We start from the raw sequence: 21887 nt of genomic DNA, 5'->3' as shown, positions 1-21887 counted from the left end.
GACCATGTCAGGCTGTCCCTCCCAGAATGGGAACTGGGGCTACTTCTGCTTTGGTGCCAGCAGCCAGCAAGCCTGGCAGGAGAGGGGCAGTGCTCAGGGATTATCTGTCCTGCTCCTGCTGCCAGCCACGGCCATCCCTGCAGAGCCTGGGCCATCAATTCAGCTCAGCACACCACACGAGGAGAGGCAGAGGCTGCCAGCTGGAGGAGGACATGATCCTGGGATAGTAAATCAACTGGTTCTGAAACAGACAGATTAGTAAATAATTTCAAATGGCTGCTCAAATTGCAGCTGGCCATAGCACTTGATGTTGTACTTTCGTCCTTTAATGCACAGATTAATGCTGTGACACTGACACATCATCTATTAGCCATAAGACCAAGCCAAAACTCCGAGATTTCTGAGAGTTCAAGCAGTTTGGCTTGAGAAAGCACCAGCTGAATAATGAATCTTCATTCATCTTAGTGACAGCCATCTAAAATATCAATCTTAAATCTCATCACTGTTGAGTCACGGTTCACAAAAAATATTGTCTTGATCTGTTGGATATACCTGACAAACTGGAAGTTCCATGTATTAAACAACATGAGAACTCAGATCAATGCTACCCCTGAAATACAACTTTGCTCTACAATGAACAAGAAAACTATTCTGAGTTTAAACCCAAACAGAGAGAAAGTACAGAGGTAGGGCTCAGCATGTCAGAAGAGACAGGCACTGGCTTTACCCAGCAGTACCTGACTGGGAAAGTTGTGTCACTGAGCTACTCTATCGTTACTCTGAAAAAGGAACTACGTCTGCGGCCAGTATGTATAAAAGAAGACTGGTCACTTCTATTTTCCTGTAAAGAGGGTTTAGAAGAAATTGCAAGTGTTCAAAGAAAGACATCAGAACTACCAAGAAATTTTGATTTGTTTGATAGAAGGACTTGCTCATCATATCCTCTTTTTCCCCTCTAACAAGCCAGTGGGGCCAGGAGGTTGTTTCTGCAGGGAATGCACAAACCCTGCACACCAGCAACGTGAGGGACTAAGTACAAACCTGTCCCCAGTGATGAAGGCAAGACAAATTGGTATTCACTGGGGAGCTCCACAGCTGTGTTGTTGCAGCTTCCTACCAATCGACACAGGGGACATAGGACTGACCAAAGCAGAGCCTCCCCATTTGAAGAACAGGCAAACTGGGGTGTTGTGGTCCACAGGAGCACCACGCAGACCAGACACACCACCAGGACTTCTCCAACAGCAGTGAAATGATGAGAGATCCAAGTGCCAGGAAGCCATGGCTGCCACACTGTATCCACCTGTAATCTCAGCACACAGCACCCAGTGGAGCCTGCACAGAGCCTTACTTGAAGCCTCCAAGAAACAGATCTGAAGCTACAATGGCTATCTCACCTTGAAAAGAAGTGCTTGCAAAGTCAACTTTCAATTGATTCCCCATCTGATGACCACCAGCTGCACTCTGGGCTGTGGAAGCCATAAGGCACAGCACCAACCCATATGCAGAATTTTCTCCTGCATGCCTAATGACACCCTGCATTTAATTTAAATGTATAAGAGATGAAAAAGAATAAAGAAAACAACATTTTAAACCCTCATTCCTTCAGTCACTAAAGCTGGAAAAAGCCCCATATATGTAAGACCATCTAGTACCCAAAAGTTTGTAAAAGGGAAGAACATCTTGCTTCATCAATTACTTTCCTACAGAGAAAAAAAGAAACAAAAAAAACCCCAAACAGACAAACTCAAACCAAAACAACCAAACAACCTCATGAATATTCATATGTTTTGGCAAGATTTACAAATTCAATACACATTTATCCCTGGCTCCGAAGGAACATTGAAACATATGCACTAAACCCATTCAAGAACTTTAAGTCATTGACAGAAATTACTTTCCCCCTCAGACAGAGATCAAGAAAGCTCTGCCTTTGCAAAGGAATGAGGCATTTTCTTTAAAAGCAGCTGCCTTATGAAAAAAAAAACCAAATAAGCTCAAGGCTTTATTTAAGCAGATCTATTTAATATGATGTGAAGGAGGAAAAAAGAAGTACCATCAAAATGGCAACTTGTCATACTGGTAATGCTTCCTATTTTTGTAGTAAGGAAAGAGCTGTTTTTAAAAAATGTAAATGCTCTTCAATTTAATGATGCTCTGGAGTCATCTGTGGAAGGAGAGCTTCAGTTTGTCTTTATACATAACAACAGATTGCTTTGAATATATTACTAATTATTAAAAGAAGTCATTAGACCAAATTAATTCTACTGCCAAAACAATTAGCATGTATTCCAACATAAAAACTCCATGTGCATCCTACTGAATACTGCCAATAAATAATACTTGTTTTATAAAACCAGCTCTTGTCTACACAGAATTATGGTGCTTAACCAATATACTTATTAGTCCCAAACCCACCCTGAAACCTTAACTAAATGAAAAGGACACAGCAGTGGAATATTAACCAAGAGATTTTTACCCTTTTTCCCCCTGTCTATGATCTAAAACTTATATTAACTCTCCTTAAAATATAAACTTAGATCCATCCTTTGCTAGGATGATTCTCATAATCAGCACTTGTAGAATCAGGCTATAGAGCTTTATCCATGCACTAAGTTACAGCTGCCAGGCTCCAAGGCTTTAGAAGAAATCCCTTCTGCTCATCCTGCCAGGACTTACACAACGACAGTGCTTATGCCCCTCTTCCTCCCCCTCAAGCCTGTTCTTTGTCAGCAGACATTTCAATTGACCTGTGCACACAAAGGACAGTACTTTTCCTCGCTCTTCTCCTGAATTATGCTCACACATTATTCCTCTTAACAAATACGCACCTTCCTCTTGTGTCTATCAGGGAGGAAACACAGAAGCACGGAAACAATTTCGGAATCAGAGCACAAAGGAATTCTGTTCCTTCCAATAAGGCAGCTTTGAAAGCCAGATCAGCATCCTTTGGCATTACTTGTTAAGTTCAGCATATTTGATATTTCCATCATTTCTTCAGTAGTTCGCCGCACCATCAGCGAGCCTCACTTTTTCCTCCATCATCTTCCCCTCCAGGATAAGCGATCGTAGCTCTCCAGTCCATTAAGTGTCAAGAGCCGCGAGCCCCTCTGGATATTAATTGGATTCAGTTCCTCGCAGTCCCTGACTCAGCCATGCGTAGTGCAGGGCTGACGTGTGACCTCGCAGGCTCCTGCAAGCCTCCCCATCGCTCCGCAGCCATTGGGCACGGCGGCTGACGGGCAGGGTGGGGAGGAAGAGCCGGGCTGCGGGAGCTGCTCCCCTCCGCTCCGCGCCAGGGACCATCTGCGGAGCTATTTCAGTGCTGCCGGCTGCCGGCCACACCAACAGCACCGAGAGAAGCTTACCGCAACTTTCCCCCTGTCACAGCTCCTGCTTGTGCAAGTGATCAGCCCAGACAGGCAAAGCCACGCGAGTTTCAGGGGATGGTGCGTTTGTTCCTGTAAAGTCTGCCTGGATTAATATTTCAAATGAATTCACCTTTTGCTGAGTTCATAAGGAGGTACAGCAAGAGCCTTTTGAGATCGAGACAGCACAACCTCCATTTTTTAACTACAAGCATCCCTCTTCCAGGAAGTCTAAGCTAGGAAAAATATACTATTCCTTGTGACAACTTACACATTATTAGTATATAATTATACTAATCAGTACATTTACTAATCAGAAATCATTGTGCATTTTCATATCAATAGGTCATCAAATGCGTGACAAGCTGAGACCACTGAGCACAAAAAGCAACAAAGCAAATTAATACATAAGTCAAAATTTTCTAAAGATTTTTTTGGCGGGAGGATAACTAAGCACTATGAGACAGCTTTATTTAAATTATTCTTTTTAAAATGTCTGCAGGCTGTTCTAAGGAGTCACAGTACACTGGAGAAATAGTTTAAAAGTCCTACAATAAATAACAACCAAGATGTCTTAGAGTGGAAACTAAAACGTGATGCAAGCTGAAGAAATGAGGAGGATTGTTCAGCAAACCACTGATATAATAAAAAGAGAAGTCAGTAGGAAAAACAAGAGACTTGTGATTAGAAAGGCAGGAGAACAACGGCGTTCTGGCCTGAAGAGTCAGCTCTTTACACATGGAAGGAAGACTTTTGCTCATACAATTTAAATTACCCGAACCAGTGAATTTTCTCCTGATTTTAGGGTCTTTTGATGGTTCACACAAGCACCCTCCCCATGCCCCAGGGGAAGAATAACCATTAGCCTTGTAAGCCTTTTCTTCTCTTCAGAATAAGTCACAAAAGACATGGCTATAATCAGCTATATGGAAAGCACGCTGAAAAAACCTCTCTCTGGCATTCTTTTGCCTCTAATAGAACAGTCCCACAGCAGCAAGAAAAAGTACAAGTGTGCTGGATTGCTACATGGGGTCTCTTCTCCACACCAGAGTTGGGATGTTTTTTCTTCTTTACTCCTATGTCAGATAGAAAGAACATGCCATGCATAGATTGGCTCCCAACTCACACAAGACTACCCCTCAGGACAGGACATGCACCCATCAAAATCTTTCAGAGACACAGCCCAGAAGCCACGCTTAACTTGGGGCTCCATGTAAGGAAGCCCTCAGGCAGAATCCTCATTGTTTAATTTGGGGACTGCTACAGGATCTTCCTTCAGCTTGAAGCAGAAACTCTGTCAACACTTTCCACCCTCAAAATTCTTTAATATTCACATAATTCTGGTCTTCAGTAGGTTCTCTCAACCATGAGTAATGTACTTCTTAGTAATTCAGTTCCATTTCAGGAAAAGATCTCATGAGTGGAATGTTCAGTTGCCAAAGGGATTTCTTAAAGCAGCAAGGACTTAACCTTTAGAAGGGAACACATTCACACCTTATGACTCCTGCCAAGCTACCTGAACACAAGACCTTCATAAAAGAACGCTGGTTGCCTTTATTTATATACCAATTCCTGCTCCATTTTCAACATGGATGTTGAGTAAAAATCAAACTTGAAGAAACTCAGAAGAATATTACCCTCCTTAGAACTGGAAAGTACCTCCATTGATTAAAAGCCAGCTTCAGAAGTTCAAAGTCAAAGGAACTGGGTCCAAACATGGAAACTGTATGTAGCCATTACAGTTTCTATTCTCAGAGATTAAAGGTACAAACAATGAAGAGATGTCCATAAAAAATTCTAATTCTGAGCATAATCACCTCTAAAATGCTTTGTGTCCTAATTAAATGTGACAAAGTCCACCACAAATAATATCTGATAATATTTGGAAAAGGCAATCTGGGTGCCGAAGAAGTTCAGGAGGATTTAGTGTGCGCTTTTGCCCTGGAAGTCACTAAGTTTCCCTTCTCAGCAGTGTGAATAAGCTGTCCTTTCAGAAATGAAGGATGTCAAAAAGGAAATAAAAACCCCACTCCCCACAACTGTTTAGGATCACTAACAAAACCCTGGGCACCTTAGAAAAGATTAATAGACTGGCATTTTTGAAATTTATCACTGAGTGCAGCCATTTTTCTAGATTCCAAGAACAGCTCTTCCCAGCCCATCTCAGTTTCTTCTGAGGGCTTTACATCCTGGTGCCTATAAAGCCTGGATGAGGAGATTTTGATCTGCCAGTCCCAGGTTGCAATTAAGAGCAAGCATGTTTGCAGTGAACTTAAAGCAGCCTGATGCACAGTACGACCCGAGCCCATGGCAAAAGCAGACCTCATTATTTTCATGTCATACCTTGTGCATATCTGCCCCATGCTGCAAAATATTCAACTGCAGAAATCCAATTTATAGGAAGAGAAATAAAACCTGTCCCACAGTGGAAAACAGATTATACATTCTGATATCATTCCAGAGAGGAGAAAGGAACTCTTCTGGGAATGCTTCATGTACTTTACAAAATGCTGAGACAAGTGGCACTTCTATTCACAGCCCATGAATGCATCCTCCCAGCATGCAAAAATAATATTAGGGGGGAAAAATCCCAGCATTTAGCATTTGCACAATAACTTCTCATCTATGGACAAGATTAAAAAGCAGTTGAAGATTTTCAAAGATTCAAGAGTCATGGCAACAGAATCAAGGCAGAGTCACATTTTATTCATAAATGCAACAGTGCAGGCAAGACTTTGGATCTAATAATATCTAAACAGAATGAACAAATAAGAAGCTGTCAAAAGGGACTGAAACAGATGCAGATTTAGAAAATTAAATCCAGGACTAATCTTAAGGAAGAGGCAAATTTAAGCCAAAGGTTTTTCACCACAACTCTAGAAAAAGCACTTAGTACAAGAGAATTAGAATTTAAGTCTTCCAACAACAACAAAAACTCCAGCACTATAGAGAAATTACACATGGGAAGCTAATAACTGAAGAAAAATTGCAAGAAATTCTTGCTGAAGAACAACAAGACCTAATAATGAAAATGCGAATTCAGAGATCATTTTCTTGAACCTTCACCACTGTTAAGTCAACATATGGTTCCTGAACGTTTTCTTCCATCTTATTCAGGTACTTAAATAAAAAGCATCTTTAAGAATTTTCTGTAATAGCTCAGACAAACAAGACTGTTTGTACGATTATTTAGTCATCTTTAACATCATATAAATTCATCCTGACAGGCTCTGCAGATTTATACCAGAGATCATACGCATTATATTTTTAGTCCTTATTTTGTGCATCTCTCCCTCCTGAGTTTTCCATTACATTGCCCATCTCAGAACAAGAAGCAGGAGGAGAGAAAACAACAGTACAGCTTGGCAGGTTTCATAAATTGGACACTCAGACTACAAGGAACAGGATATAATGCTGAGCTGGGTAAGGATTTAATACATTCCCCTTTGGACAGTTTTGCCTCATGTCCTTGGCCCCAAACAGAACTGTGGCTTTCCTTGCTGCCACACAAGCCCTACACACAGGGCTGCTCACAGCACTAGACTATGTTTTCTCTGAGTCAAGAAAATTATCTAGGCTATTTTAAGAATGTTAAGGCTGGAGGATTAAACACTCCAAAGGACCAAGAAGTGATAAGCTAAGCATCTATCTCCTATATTACTCCCTTGTTGAGATTATTTATTACAAAGCTCTTATTTCTCCATTATGTTTTCCAAATAAAAAGTATTTTCTTCTTTATGATAACAAGGTATATTTTGAGTAAGATAAACAAGACTGGAGTACTCAAACCTTTCAACAAAACAGTTTTAGTTATATTATTACAACTTATGCTTCCAAATGCATTTTTCTCCTCACATTGTATTTTTCACAGAGACTTTAAACTGTCTGGAGAAAAAGCATCAATTAAGTCAGAAACTATAGTAATATGTCTACATTCAGCCACACAAAATCCAATTATTTTGTTAAGGCTTTTGAATAAAGTACACAATTTTCCAATAATTGGATTCTCTGAAGTAATCAAATATCTCAAAGGGATAAGGCAACACATATTTATCCTCAATTTATCCCTTATTCTATTACAATGTCAAACTATTATTTAGATTCTCATTCTCAAAGATTTCCAAGATCATTTGTTTGGGGAAAAAATTTAAAATGATCAGATGTTAGCTTGAATACTATATGTCTAGCATACACATGAAAAGTTTCCATGAAACTGCTGCTCAGCATTGGAAACAAACTGTGTTTTGCCAGAAATATGTCCAACAGCTGCAATTATTTTTGAGGCACAGATTTTGTACCTTCTGATGTGTGACCCTTGAATTCAGATTGCATGAAATGATCAACAGCAGCCTTTCTGAAAGGCACAGGCCATGGACATCCTTGAATTAACTCCTATCTGCATCAAATAATCTTTGCAGAAAGCTGGACTGCTTTTTATTGAAACATTTCCCCAAAATAGATAATCCACCCCAGACCACACATGGTCAGACATGTGTCCTGTTCCTCTGGACTGGATTTACCCAGCTGCAGCTTCCAGCTATTGCACTTCATTACAAACTGGTCTGCTGACTACAGCTCATCACCATAAATTCACTTCTTCGACTGATCAACATGTCATTGTTTAACCACTGGGTTTTCCCTGTCTCAGAAGATATTCAGTAACTTCTGTATCTTCAGGGAAGCTTTTTAAAGAGGCCATTCTGAGCTGCTGACACCAAACTTCCACTAACTCCACTGCCCAAGAGCCCTTTAGAGCACATGATGGTGCTGGGGACTCGAGTTCCCGTGTCTCCCCGCTGTGACAGTGTCCCTTTCGGTGCCACCCCCGGCACCAGCGAGCACGAGCTGAGGCAGGTGACAAACCCGGCCCATGTCCCTGGCTCCCAGCTGTTGAACGCTGAATTTGGTCACACAGGGAGCACCCGGGTATTGGCACGTGTCAAACCACTCAGACCACAGCTGTTAATGAGCCCTTTTCGGCTCCTAACAGCCCCACCATGGGTCCTCTGTGCCAGGATCAGTTTCAGCTTTGGGCTCAGAAGGGAATCATGGGAGGGCACTGCCCAGCCCTCACTCCCACACAGTGCCCCATTCCATCAACACTGGTCACTGCAGAGGCTGTGCACACTGGGATCCTAAAAAAGGAGCAGGATCAGCTGCCCCCAGACACCACCACCTCAGTGAAAACATCAGCTGTACAAACCTACACCCCACAAACCTACCCTGACCAGTAGCACCAGCCACCCTCTTTGGTTCTGTGCTAACCACTCCATTACTCACAGCACAGGCCTCTAATTACATGAGCCTTTTAATTACTGGTGCATTCTTTTTTCCTGCCCTCTTGGATTTCTCACAATTATTCAAGAATTAATGACAGGAAAATAACCCACAGTATTAATTGCCTACAGAATACTTTGGACAACACTTGAGTGCAGTCTGTCTGCATCTATACAACACAAATGTGAAATAAGTTGCTGTTATTGAATATGCTCCTTAGCTCTTATCATCTTGCCAGTAGAAAAGCTTGAATAACTAACAATTTTAGCTTGTTAACAGAGATGTTGCAGTTATATTTAGCACTTCTAAAAGGGCAAAGTACTTGAAAGATACACACTTATTTGGATGCTTAAATATCTTTCCAGCAATATGCTTCTTCACATATATTTGCAAGGTGACTAACTGCTTTGCTTAGTTCATTTTTGAACACTTCGCTGGAAAAACACTAATTAATTTCATTAATTTTGTCAAACCAAGAAGCATGTAAAAAAAGCCATTTTTACTGTGAGGGATGCAGGCAAAAGCAAGATATGACACATAGCTTTACAAAGAAAGTGCTACAGAGAGTGATACTTGCATGCAAGCAACCATTAGTTCTCACCATGGACAAGCTGCACATATTTCAAGGACGAAACTCCTAGCAAGCACCCCCAAAAATTCATATATTTAGTCACTCAACTAGAGTCTTGATATGCACACAAGGAATGTAGCTGTTTTGGTTTTTTGGTTTTTTAAGACTAAAATGCAACCCATGGCAAAACAAATCTAAGCACAGATTAGGGAAGCTGACAAATCAGTTAGGTCAGAAAACATCTTTTAAAATAATTAAGAAGCATTCCTTGTAAGAAGAATTACAAAGTTTATGACAGGACTTGCCACAACCAGATACAGTAGCTTTTAGGATGGACTTTCAGTGCAGTTTTTGAGATGCAATAGATGGTACACAGCACCTACCTTGAATGTTTACAAAGTTTACGAGGTCTATTATGCAATTTCCGATCCCAATTCTCTGGATCACTGGAGTTACTGTCATAAGGATGAGGCCGTCCTGCCATTCCACTGCCAGCTTCCTCACACTACTGCTCTGAAAAGCACACATGCAGCACTCACACCTACATTAAGAGAGCAGTGTTTACCTTTAAGTAATGCCACACAGGAAAAAAAAGTCAGACATGCAGAATTTAGTGTTGTTAGGTTTTGATTTTTTAAATGCAGATTACAGAAAAATAGGATACACTGAAGCAGAAATTGCATGACAATAATATTTTATACATTTTGCTGATACCTGCACTGAAAAGAGTATTTTGTTATAAGAAATGTAGTTTTATAAATGCTGGCAGGCAACTTCAATTTTGCAGCAACTAATTTCACTGTGTCCAAACTGAAGTCACTGGTTATAAAACACAAGGCAAACACATCATGATTTTCTTTCAAATGTATAAAGTTAATTCAAAGGAAGATCCCAGGTGCAGAACAGAGACCAACAGTTTTACAATTTGAATGGCTGACCAAGTGGAAACAGAATTAACAGTTATATCTGAGTCCTGACTCCAAAATGGAATCAACAGCAATCCTTGGAAACACTCAATGGTCCAGCAGTCCAGTTTCACTGACTTTTGCAGAAAAGTCACAAAAACTTAATAAAATAGATATAATAACTACCCTTTCTTAAGTGGGATCTGTTATTATGTTCAACTCCCTCTAAAATTCTTTCTTAGATCAAACCACCTTGTGACAGTTACCAAAGACGGCCAATCTCAAAAGAGTGGTGTTCAAATCATACCTTTAAGTGACACTTGTGGCAACAGTTGGATAATTCAGAATGACCTGGTTACAAAAACGATAAAGTAGCCACAAGTGAGCAGCTGATGATTGCACAGCATCTGGAAAAAAATTGAATTACAGAAAGATAAACCTTCCAAGTAATGGAAAGTCTATTATGTTTCTTTACAATTTTAAGCTACATATTGTAGAAACATTGTATCTCTACCTCACCCCAACCTCAACATACTTGTATTGCATTCAATAAAACTTATCCTATTTGGAAGTGAGGCCCAAAGCAATTGAGATCTCTTTAAAACAAAGTTACTTCTCATATAAACTGTCCTTTTAGTCATGGAAAATGGAATAGCTCTCCTGGCAAATTTAGATTCTCCTAGCTAAATTTAGACCCAAAAGTTTTTATTAGAGGGGAATGGTAGAGAACAAGCTTCTTAAAAATGTTGGTTGCATCCAAGTTTTGCCTTCATGTTCAGTTCTAACCAAGAAAACAGGTTTTATACAAAGTATACAGTATCCACCACAGGGTTGGGTCTTTTTCCTGTTAAGGTTTCCGTAATTAAATGCACTCTGATTGGAAGACTAGTATGGTCAGGCACCCATATAGAGTCAGGAAAAGGAAAAAGCATTTATTTAAAAATACAGGAAATACTCAGCTTTCTCATGAAAAAAAAAAAAAGAAAAAAGAAAAAAAGAAAAAAGTCCCAATAGGCATTTCATTGTGTATTACCTGGAAAGTCAGGCTAGCAAAACACCATCAGTGTGTGAGGATATTACACAGAGAAGGTTATTATAGGATCTACACACATTTATCAGAAGAAACCTACAACCTATGTCAGAATAGAAATAGTATTATTCAGGCGATAAGGGGAATGAAAGCTAGTTTGTAAATCCAGTCTGGCGTTACTGCAGCAGCAGTCATCCCCAACTGAGGTGCAACACAAGCATAAAGACACTTTGTATCCTGAGTTGAAACAAATGGTATTCATTAGATCGAGTCTCTCCAGCAAGGTACACAGAGAGCCTTGCTACTCGCGCAACAACAGCTTGTGGAACAGAGAGGCAGGAGCAGCAATGTCCCACGGACACCACAGCTCCCACTGTGCCACCAGCCCCAGCTCCAGCCTCTGCTGGGCTCTGCTTCCACTGCCAAAGCACCGCAGCAACTCAGGGCTCATGGGGCACCGCACGGTTCTTTACAAGCTTTTGTTTCCTTCCACAAACCCTCCCTTCCCTTTAAAACCATCTACAGGGTTTATAGACACCTTGCCCTCTCAGGCACACACCAAAGCAGGTACCTGAGGAGAAAGAGGCACCCAGCACCCAGTTCTGATTCTCTGCATAGAGGCCAATATCTGACTTGAGCTTTTGTACTGAAAAGATGTGCAAAAGCAGCTGGTTTTATGAGAACTGCAGCTGAAAGGTCAATTTAAAGTCACTTCCTTAAATTGTCTCACACTTTCTCCCTTCTACCCATGTATCTTACACTGAAAATTCAACAGGAGGGTGCAAGTCCATACCACTGCAAAGAAAAAGCCTCTTCAAAGTAGGATTAGCTCCTCAATGTGCTTTGCCATGCAGCTCCACACTGAAACCATTACAAACAATAGATGACACAGGAGGACAGAAACAAACAAATGGAACTGCTTCCCATGAACAACAGCATTCCTTTTTCCCAGCTTCCAGCACACAAGGAAGCCCAGCAGTGTCACTGACGAAGTGCCAGGCTGGCACCCAACTCGGAACCAGAGCACAGCTATGAAAAGAAGGGAAACAATCCCAAGTGTCCAAAGCTACATCTTGTGAAACTCTTTTAGTTCCAAGCATGTCACACCATAAACAAGACACAGTCTTCCCTCCATCCTCCACTCCCCAGGATCTCAACAATTAACAGTTCTTTAAAAAAACAATTTGCTGTAATGCAGCCAATTTTTTCTCCTTGACCACTGCTGATAGCGCTTTTGTGCAGATTATAAACAAATGTACTTAACAATTTTAGGTTTTAACAACCCTTTAAGACTATAAATAAGGAGCTCATTTGTTTTTCTGTGTTGAAAATAGTTCATTTTTTCAATTAGAAAATGCTGTATAAATTCAGTGAAGTAACTAACCAGTCATCCTGATTAATTTTTAAACACTTCTGCAAACCCACTTTTTTCTGCAGTGGAAAAGAATGTTTCAACTGTGATTTTTTTCTTTTTTTTTTTTTCTTTTTTTCATGGATTCACACTGCAGGCAATAAACAAAACATGTTTTGAGGAACATTCTGACCTTGTGTGCAAGAAAAAAACAAAACCAAAGAATCCCTGCAAGAGTAACTGGCCCCAAGTACTATTCAATACCTTCCATGAAATCAAGGAACTGCATCTGAACTGTTGGTGAAGGTGAAAAGGCACTGGGAGCGCAAGAAATGAAGAATCAAATCCAAATACCCTCAGTAGATCCCACAACCCTGGCATATGGGCCAAAGTGGTTGACATTATAATTAGCTAATTAGCAATTCTCCAGGTGTAAAGAATGATTTCATACCCTTCTGCAGAAAGCAAATACTCCAGAGAATCATTACAGGGAATAATAGGAAATCAGGAAGCAGACTGTAATTTCAAAGCTTTCAGCACAGACAGCTAGAACACTTCAGATTTGTTAACGTCAACTTGAAGCCAGAATCATTACTAGTTTATGAAAGCTGTAGGATACTGAAATGCAAGAGAATTGTAAAGACCCAGTGGGTTGGGTTCAAGAAGCCAAAAGTCAATGTGGTAGAGCCACCCCAGACATTGCAAAATACACTAATTAATGTGTTTACAGCACTACTTGAAGAGCCCTTGAAAGGATGTATCATACACCAACATGTGATAAGATGTTCAATAGATTGTTTTAAATAGTCCTTAAAGCATATTCAATTCTGTGCCATGACAAAATAGAATGCACAAAAGTTGCAGAGCAAATTAAGCAAGATTTAGAAAACATCAGATGCTAGACAGAAGTGGACATGCACTTTTGTGAGATGCAGGACTTGCATTTTTCAAGGCACTGCAGTTTCGCAGGTGGTGCAAAATGCTCTCTGGAAATCTTTCAGAAAAGAAATAAAGCTAATCGAAACCAACATCAATGCATTTCCAGCCAGCCAGTCACACTGTATTTGCTGAGAATACTTGTAAGGTGCAAAACTCTGGAGTCTTACTAAAAAAGATGATTAAAATACCCTGAAATGCTGAGGCAGAGGGCCAAGATGTCTTCTCCTGGCCACCAGCTCATCAGGTGGCTCAGCTGTCAGTACTGAGGACAGCATTCAAATATCTAACATGTAGTACTCCAAGCATCTACTCCGCTCTGAGTTTTGGTCAGAAGCATTTCTAAAAGTAGGACACGTTTCAGAAGCTCCTTTGCTCTAACCTGCTCCCTCAGAGAAATGCACTGGAAAGGTAAAGCAGGATAATCGGCAAGCTCCAACAGACAAGTCACCAGCCAGGACAAATCTTGGCATTGGTTGTGACAAAGAAACTCCAAGACTCAGATTAAATATTTAGACTTTCTGTAAGGGGTGCCAGTCTGCTGCTCACTGCCTCTAGTCATCAAAGCACAAAAGCAGCAACAACAAAAAGTAACTTCCAAGTCAGATTTACTGGGAATGCAAGCATGGTGACATTACATCCTAATTAGGAAATACAGTTCAAAGGACACATGCTCATAATGCAAACACCACATTCCATGGAAATCCATACCTGTCAAGTGAGTTTGCTGCAAACTAGCGCAGACATCAGTCACAATTCAGCCACATAAAATAGTTCCATAAATTATCATCACTGAAATGTTATCAAACTGGCACTGATTAAAGCACAGCTAAGAGACATCTTTTGCAATGCAGTCTCAACATTAACATAGCAGGTCAGGATTGAAGCTCCTCTTAATGAGCAAGTGGGAAAAAGAAAAAAGGAAAAAAAAAACATTGAGCAGTCACAGGAAGCTGATGATATCCCTATCTATAGCAGCATAAACAACAGATATCCATTGACTATCTGGCAAGCTTTACCTTTGTAATTCCTAAAGGGAACATGATGATAAAACAGCTATTTGACATTGGAAGCCTAAAGAGCAAGAGGCACATGACTCCCAGCTCCCCCTCTGTATTAGGGCTCATTGTGTGAAACCTGCCCAGCTCTACCTGTAGAAAGCTCAGTGAATGGAGCAACTTCTCCCTCCAAAAGCAGAATCGTTGCTATCACTGCAGGAAAAAGGAGCAGAACCCAGCTCCTTGCCCTTCCTACTGGCCCCATCTCTTGTGGCCCTTCAACACACAGAGAGCTGACAGACACAGGGCTTCATCACATTTGGAATCAGGGATGAGATGAAGAGCACCAGAGCATCAACATTTCTTGAAGTAACAAGCAAGGTCTGTAACCATGGCTGTACCCAGCAGTGACAACACATCTCAATGAGCAAGAAAACACACACACACAGTTTTTCACACCTGAAATGAATTCTAAATCAGCTTTTGCTTTTATACATACTTTAAAGAGATACAAACTTTCATTGACAAGCAATAGCACCAGGCCAAGGTTTAAGCAGCATTGCTAAAGGAAAGCTGTGCTGAAAGAAATTGGCATGGAATGAGGTTCTGGTTTTTGTGTATGAATACAGGGCAAAGCAGCCTCAGCCTGAAGCACACAAGCTGCAAAAACACACAGTTTATAACAAAGTGACAGAAAACCCAACAGTGATGACATCTGTTACTAATTTAACACACAATGTCATCCACACATCAGCTGTTCACCATTTTCAAACACCATTGTGCCTAAAAGGAAAAGTGGGCTTCAAGAAAGAATTTAATATGGGGTATGAAAGCTGCTTTAGCTTGTTGTCTTTCTTAACCCCCACGTTCCCTGGCATTAACACACAAACATGCTGAAAACACTTCCAAGAGCAGCCTCAAACAACACCCATCTGCACAGAGAGCAATGACAAGCACAGGCAGGATGCATGATGAGTTTTGGAGACAGATATGGTACAAATTGAGAGGTAACACTCAAAGGCTTTTGGCAATCTGGGTCTTAATAGGAGAAGAAAATCTCTGTGATGTTTTGCAAGAGACACAGTCCAAGACACACTGACAGACCTGCCAAACATAGTGAAACAGTCTTCCTTAACTACAGGGCAATGGATATAAAAAAGGAAAAAAAATCATCCAGTTCCTTTTGACTGTACTTGTGTGCAAGCTACAGGAATTCCAGGTAACCAACACAAGAAGATGCAGAGACATATTTTTTTAGCTCAGATAAAACAGAGCAAGTGTGAATTACCAGGTTATGAACTGTGAATAGTGTGAAGTCGATAATTTGAATTGTATCTCTGGGACACCTAATTCAATAACAAACCTAGGAGGGAAAGAGAGAGTCTTCCAGGAAAAGGATCAACAAAGCAGAAGCCACAGCAGAGCTACGTACTCTTTAAATGAATCACTGAAGGTGATTCATGAAGAATATAGGCAAACAAAAGTAAGGAGAACAGTGTCAACAGTCAAAAGGCTACTGAGTATCCAGATTTTAAGTATGTATCCAAATTTGTAAGAGGCAGCCAACAATGAAGAACAGAAAGATACAATGCTCAACCACTGCTCTGGACAAAGAAGCCAGACAAGTGACAGAAACAAACCTGGAAGAGGTCTATGATGGAGCTGGATCCAAATTCTGAAAGAAAAGGGTTCTAAAGTGACACAGTGGATGGGACCAGAGATAAAGAGCAAAGAGATGCAGATACAATAGCTACAGACAAAAGTGAACTTAAAGAAAAAAAACAATGACAGGCAACTGCAACACGTAATTGTACTATGACAGATTCATCATACAAACAGCTGATATTTTCTGCAAATAAAATATGGTTACATAGAAGAAAAATTTATAGAGATCCAGAGCTCATTATGAAATCGTTTGAGTGGCTAAATGACTGTTCGGGGATTATGCAAAATAAGCGTGCTCAGGAATCACACGACGGCTGTCAGGCAGTCCTGAGCAACACCACTGTCTCCGTACAGGCCTCACAGCGACTGCAGGCGCTACCGATTCACAACACAAGACGGAAACCGGGAATTCAAGTCACGTCCAGCCTCTCATGACACCTCCCGCCCCAGAGCCGCCGGGGCAGCACGGCAGGCGCAGGTCAGTCTGTCTGCGGGGCTTCGAATCGAGCGAGCTGCAGCACGCGGCGGCTGGCAGCACAGCGGAGCTCCCGGAGCCTCCCCCGCTGGAGACATTCCCAACCCACCTGGGCGCGCTCCGCCGCCACCTGCTCCGCCTCACCCCGCCGCCGCGAGGGGCTGGGGGATCTCCGGAGATCCCTTCCGATCCTCAGGGCGCTGTGGCAGGGCAACCGGCGCCGGCCCGGCCGGCGGGAGCCCCGGGAGCCAGGGCTGAAGGCTGCGAAGGGCCCGTGAGCCGCCGCGGCAGCCCTCACTCACTCCCTCGCTCACTCGCTCCCTCACTCACTCACTCACCGGCTCAGCCGCGGCCGCCTCCCGCCGCCGCTCCGCCAGGCCCGCAACCACCGCCACCTCTCGCGAGACCCGCCCCCGCGCAGCGGAGGAGGCGGTGGCAGCGCCCGGATCTCGCGAGACTCGCGGGGCGGGGCGGGGCGCGCGCGGGACGCCGTTGCCAGGGAGCGGCCGGGGGCTCCCTGAGGGGAGCGGTGAGAAACCGCAGCCTGGGAGTGAACACCCTGCGGGAAAAATCCCGAGGAATTAAAAAATTGACAAGGCCGAAGTCACGGCAAGTCACAAAGAAACAGGATAAACCCCCCGCAGAGCCCTCCGCCGAGGGTGGGGCCGGCCGTGTGAGGGGCTGAAGCGGTGCTGGAGAGCGAGCGCCGCCCGGCGGCCATGGGGAGCGGCGGGGCTGGGGAGCTGGGATGACCCTGAGGAGCTGGGATGTCCCTGAGGAGTTGGGATGTCCCTGGGGAGCTGGGATGTCCCTGAGGAGCTGGGATGTCCCTGAGGAGCCGGGATGTCCCTGAGGAGTTGGGATGTCCCTGGGGAGCTGGGATGTCCCTGAGGAGTTGGGATGTCCCTGAGGAGCCGGGATGTCCCTGAGGAGCTGGGATGTCCCTGAGGAGCCGGGATGTCCCTGAGGAGCTGGGATGTCCCTGAGGAGTTGGGATGTCCCTGAGGAGTTGGGATGTCCCTGAGGAGCCGGGATGTCCCTGGGGAGTTGGGATGTCCCTGAGGAGTTGGGATGTCCCTGAGGAGCCGGGATGTCCCTGAGGAGCTGGGATGTCCCTGAGGAATTGGGATGTCCCTGAGGAGTTGGGATGTCCCTCGAGGAGCCGGAATGTCCTCTGTGGAGCCGGGATATCCCTGTGCAGCCGGGATCTCTCTTCTCTGTGGAGCGGGGATCTCCCTCATGGAGACGGGCTCTGCCCTGTGGAGATGGGCTCGCCCCTGAGGAGCTGGGATCTCCTTAAGGAGCCAGAATCTCCCCTGAAGGGATGATAGCGGGCCAGCTGCCATGTAATACAGTTTATCTAGGTGAGCTGACGTCTCTGATATCTCAACCTTCATCCTAAAACTGATCCTTGATTTAAATTACAATGTTTGTACAGCGCTATAGGTTGCATAGAGTCTGTGTAATCTGCACTCTTTTTAGGAATACGAGTGGACGTGGCTCTCATTCCAAAATACCCCAGCAGAGCTATCCTGTCCCACAGGTTAGGCACCCTCAGTATACCCAAGTGGCACAGGTGGCACTATACCCTTCCCACTTCTCAAGGGACAGAGGAGGGAGAATAAACCAATACGGAGTCCCAGATGTATCCAGATCTAAAGAAAACATTTGTCTTTTTTTCTGAAATATTCTCTAATGCTATCAAAATAAATACAAGCAGGGCTTGATTTCCGTATCAGGTGAAAGGACTTCAGAAGTCCTGCACATTGGGGACAGGGCGGGAAGAGGGGTCGAGAGACCAAGGACTTGTGCCTTTGCTGTACCAAAATGCCCCGTAAAGGACGGCAGCCTTGCTACAATAGACAGCAAACCATGAATCTGTCAAATGAATTCTCTTTTCCATCATTTAAAAATAGCCCGAGAGATAAACCACACAGTTCTAGAAACCCAGCAGCAGAACAATGAGGGGCAAGCAGCTCGCACAAAAGCTGTCAGAATGTGCTAACAAGGCGAGGATGCCACACGTTCAGCACTGAACTGAGCAAGCCCAAACAGAAGCATTTACAGCAGGCTAAGGCAGGTGCAGCTCGGAAAGCCAAATCACTGGCAGTCAAATAACCAGCAGTAGGTTTTACCTGGAGATCTCACGATTTGTCTTCTTTTTATTTGACTTCTTGATAATTTTTCAGGAGCTTGTTGGTGTTTTTTGCATTTGCTACTGCTCAGCTTCCCCTGAGGATTGATATTGATATCAGTGCTTTCTGGTTCAATGAGTCACCAGTGAGAGATATGATTAATTTCCTTTTCACTGCAAATTATATAAGAAACAGGTCTGTACAATCAATATGCATCTGCACAGGATAGGACTTCAAGGACATGGGTTCTCGCAAAAAAGCCTTTTGTCAGATTATAAAGCAAGGTGGTTCTTCCCCTCAATTCAACCCTAATGAGGCCACAACTGGCGTGCTCATTTAACATACCTTTATCATTCCTTTTCTGACTCTTGTTTTTACAATTTATTATGATGATGATTTATTGTCATATTTTCAGTGGCCCTATAATCTCTCACCATCTTCGTTCTGGTCCCCTTAATCTGTGATAGAGAGATGACCAAAATTGCACATTTGTCCAGGTGAAGATGAATTTTTGCTTTTTTTTTTGTATGAAAATATTTTTGATAACGTCATCTGCCCCACTCTGAACTTTTTGCTGCTCTAACTGCTGCTATACTGATCAGAGATTTAAGATGATAAGCTGTAACAAATCTATTTTCTAGATTAATTAGTAAGTAATTTCATTCAAATTATATTTTATTTCTAATGGACATTTCCAGCACTAATTAATCTGCCACTGTGCTGTCTTTAATCCTGAAAGGTCATACTATAAGTGGACAGAAAGTTTACATATTTGTGTAATCACCTTTCTTCTACTGGATAGCTGAAGTTTAGGAAGTTGTTTTGAGAATAGAACTCTTTGTTTAGATCAAAATGAACCAGTTTATGATTTTGACACTTGAGGATTATATACTTTCTGCATGCGTCATTATTCTAAGGGGATATAAATAGGTTTGTGCTAGGTAAATACCTTTTGTTTAACCATCAGTATGACTTTGTGTGCAGGGAGGATGAAAGGAAAAGTGAAAATTGCTTTCATCATTACTTTTGTACTTATATTGCTGTCATAAAATTAAATGCCCTGACAATCTTGTCCCAAATGCTAAATTATATCCAAACAGTCACAGATCAGTCAGTTCTTATGCTTTAAAATAATGTCCAAGAGCTTTTGGTCCACTTTATTTGGTAGTACATAAGTGAGACATAGGTACAAAAATGCAATTTTATTTATTGAAGTTAGCACAGATGTCTGAGGAAAGAATAAATAGAAAGTGCACCTTAAGGCCTTGATCCTACAACCAGACAAGTGGCACAGAACTCTTGTGCCATCTGCTCCCAGCATCAGGGCCTTTGCATTGCTAAAAGGATGGCCAAGATGAGGGACTACAGTTCACTAGTTACAAACACATCTCTAGCCTTCAGCAGATTGCATTTATATTTGTAGTGAGTTAGGAGGGTTTTACGAGGCTCCCCAAGGCATGCTAGACATCAAACAAACAAATAAGAGTCCACATGGCAACAACCATGCAGCCACTTTGGCTTAGAGCAGCAATACATCTGGGTTTGAGCTCTGGCAATGGCAAAGTTGGATGCACACACTAATGTTCCTTCTGGGAGAACCTTCTTATTCATCAGAAACGATTGAGGCTCCTAAGATCATATGTGCATATACCATGATAAATAATTTTGTATTTGCTGCCTTTTAAAATCATCATTATAATAGATTTTTTCCGATCTATGTCTATATCCAATTCTTTCTGAGACTTGCTTAGAGTTTGAATGTATTTCAGCCAATGGTTTCTCTCCCAGGTTGATTTCTGCATGGTAATGGTTTTCATTTTGCAGATTTTTGAAACTGAGATCCCAATTCTAGAATAAATTGCATATGGAAATAGGTAATTTTATTTGTAAGAGCCACTGGTCTCACCAAAAAAATTACTTACACATGAGGCCCAATACAACATACAGAAATTCAGAGACAGATAGTTTATAGAAAAAATGAGGGACAAAAAAAATATATATCACAAGATTTTTGTTTCAATTGTAATAGCCTGGAATAGAATAATTTCCCAATTCTATAGTTAGGGCCGTGCTTATATATGTGCTACCATATCTGCTCCCACTGTTTCTGCACTTAATTATAGGTTATTATCTTTTAGAGGAGGGGAAGGTAATCAAACCTTCCCCTCATTTCTGTATTTTACAAATTTCTTCAGAATTTGTTTTAATTTTATCCCTTTTTACTTTAATCTTTACTTTCCTATTCTATTTCTTTCATGTTTGTACTCTTTAATCCTAAATTATTATCATGCAGCTTTTGCTATGTAATTAATGTTCACCAGATTTTAGGCCTTCTTCTGAAAATAGATGTGGGTTTAAGTTTACATATTTCCATTAGCAAAAAGTTAAACAAAGTTTAACTCTAGGCTGTGTTCTGGAGACAGGCTCCCCTGGTTTATTCCTTGCTGGTTAACAGTACAAGCAGGCCTAGTGATTACATGCAAATCTTGCCCATGTAATAGTTGTAGATCTGGTCTTAAATGATTTTTCATCTTTCCTACTAGTTTGGGTTTCTTTTTCCGTTTATGCTGGCAATTTGCAAGACACATCAGCCAAGAGGTGCCCAGACATTAGCAGCAATGGTCCTGGGTAGACTGCAAATACATTTCATTATTTGGTTGTGAAATGTCTCACTCAATGGGGCTACAACCTTGAACGGAGCCTTTAATCCTTACTGCAGCTTGAATAAATATTAATGAAATGCCCTACTTGATCAATGCTATGCAGACATGTGCTTACGTGGACAGACACAATGCTCTGGCTTTTCTCATTAAGGCTTTGTTTTAAAGAGGACATCCATGTAAGCCTTGTCCAGATCCACAGATTTCTTCTGCATTGCAGCCCTCATATGCTCAGGGAGCATCCTCCGGCCCAGGACAACATCATCCTTGTTCCGAGGCCTCTGGGTCCGAGCGTCCTCCAGGGCACTGTGCACATCCTGCAGCTTCATCTGCAGCCAGTCCTGTCTCTCCACGGCATGTCGATGCTCACCAAGGTTATGCATTAATTGCATCTCACTCACTGACCTTTTCCTGCAGCAAAGAAAAGCAAATAAAGAGGCTCAAGGTGGCCCTTCTTGGATTGCAGAACTTTGCTCAAAGACCCAGGTTTGGGAACTTCTGTGAGGTGTCCCAATA

The 21887-nt window shown here is 42.2% G+C and overlaps 2 protein-coding genes and 1 long non-coding RNA gene across 12 annotated transcripts in view; 1 reads left to right on the top strand and 2 right to left on the bottom strand.

Moving 5' to 3' along the window:
• BTBD10 (BTB domain containing 10) overlaps positions 1-17030 on the bottom strand; it is a 27527-nt gene extending 10497 nt beyond the window's left edge. Inside the window, exons 1-3 of one of the 7 annotated variants that reach the window (XM_085063075.1) lie at positions 16915-17030; positions 10429-10528; positions 9600-9757 (exon numbers count right to left, since the gene is read on the bottom strand). In XM_085063075.1, the coding sequence (XP_084919201.1) occupies positions 9600-9700 (101 nt within the window). In that variant the 5' untranslated portion in view covers positions 9701-9757; positions 10429-10528; positions 16915-17030. Of the gene's footprint in view, positions 1-2831; positions 3176-9599; positions 9758-10428; positions 10529-16076; positions 16100-16685; positions 16888-16914 lie in introns of those variants that run through there. The other 6 variants (XM_085063076.1, XM_085063080.1, XM_085063077.1 and 3 more) reach the window with 6 other exon arrangements.
• LOC146436644 (uncharacterized) overlaps positions 17016-21887 on the top strand; it is a 27102-nt gene continuing 22230 nt past the window's right edge. For 2 of the 4 annotated variants that reach the window (XR_014852735.1, XR_014852734.1), the window contains exon 1: positions 17016-17105. This is a non-coding gene — a long non-coding RNA (uncharacterized LOC146436644). The remainder of the gene's footprint in view (positions 17106-21887) is intronic. The other 2 variants (XR_014852736.1, XR_014852733.1) reach the window with 1 other exon arrangement.
• PTH (parathyroid hormone) overlaps positions 19951-21887 on the bottom strand; it is a 23043-nt gene continuing 21106 nt past the window's right edge. Inside the window, exon 4 of the mRNA XM_085063082.1 lies at positions 19951-21782. Coding sequence (XP_084919208.1) covers positions 21521-21782 — 262 coding nt within the window. The 3' untranslated portion in view covers positions 19951-21520. The remainder of the gene's footprint in view (positions 21783-21887) is intronic.

Source organism: Lichenostomus cassidix, chromosome 5 (genome assembly GCF_008360975.1).
Source record: "Lichenostomus cassidix isolate B80296 chromosome 5, HeHo_3.0, whole genome shotgun sequence".
Classification (NCBI taxonomy): domain Eukaryota; kingdom Metazoa; phylum Chordata; class Aves; order Passeriformes; family Meliphagidae; genus Lichenostomus; species Lichenostomus cassidix.
The sequence above is the reverse complement of the archived record's forward strand: the minus strand, read 5'-3'. Positions and strand labels throughout refer to the sequence as shown.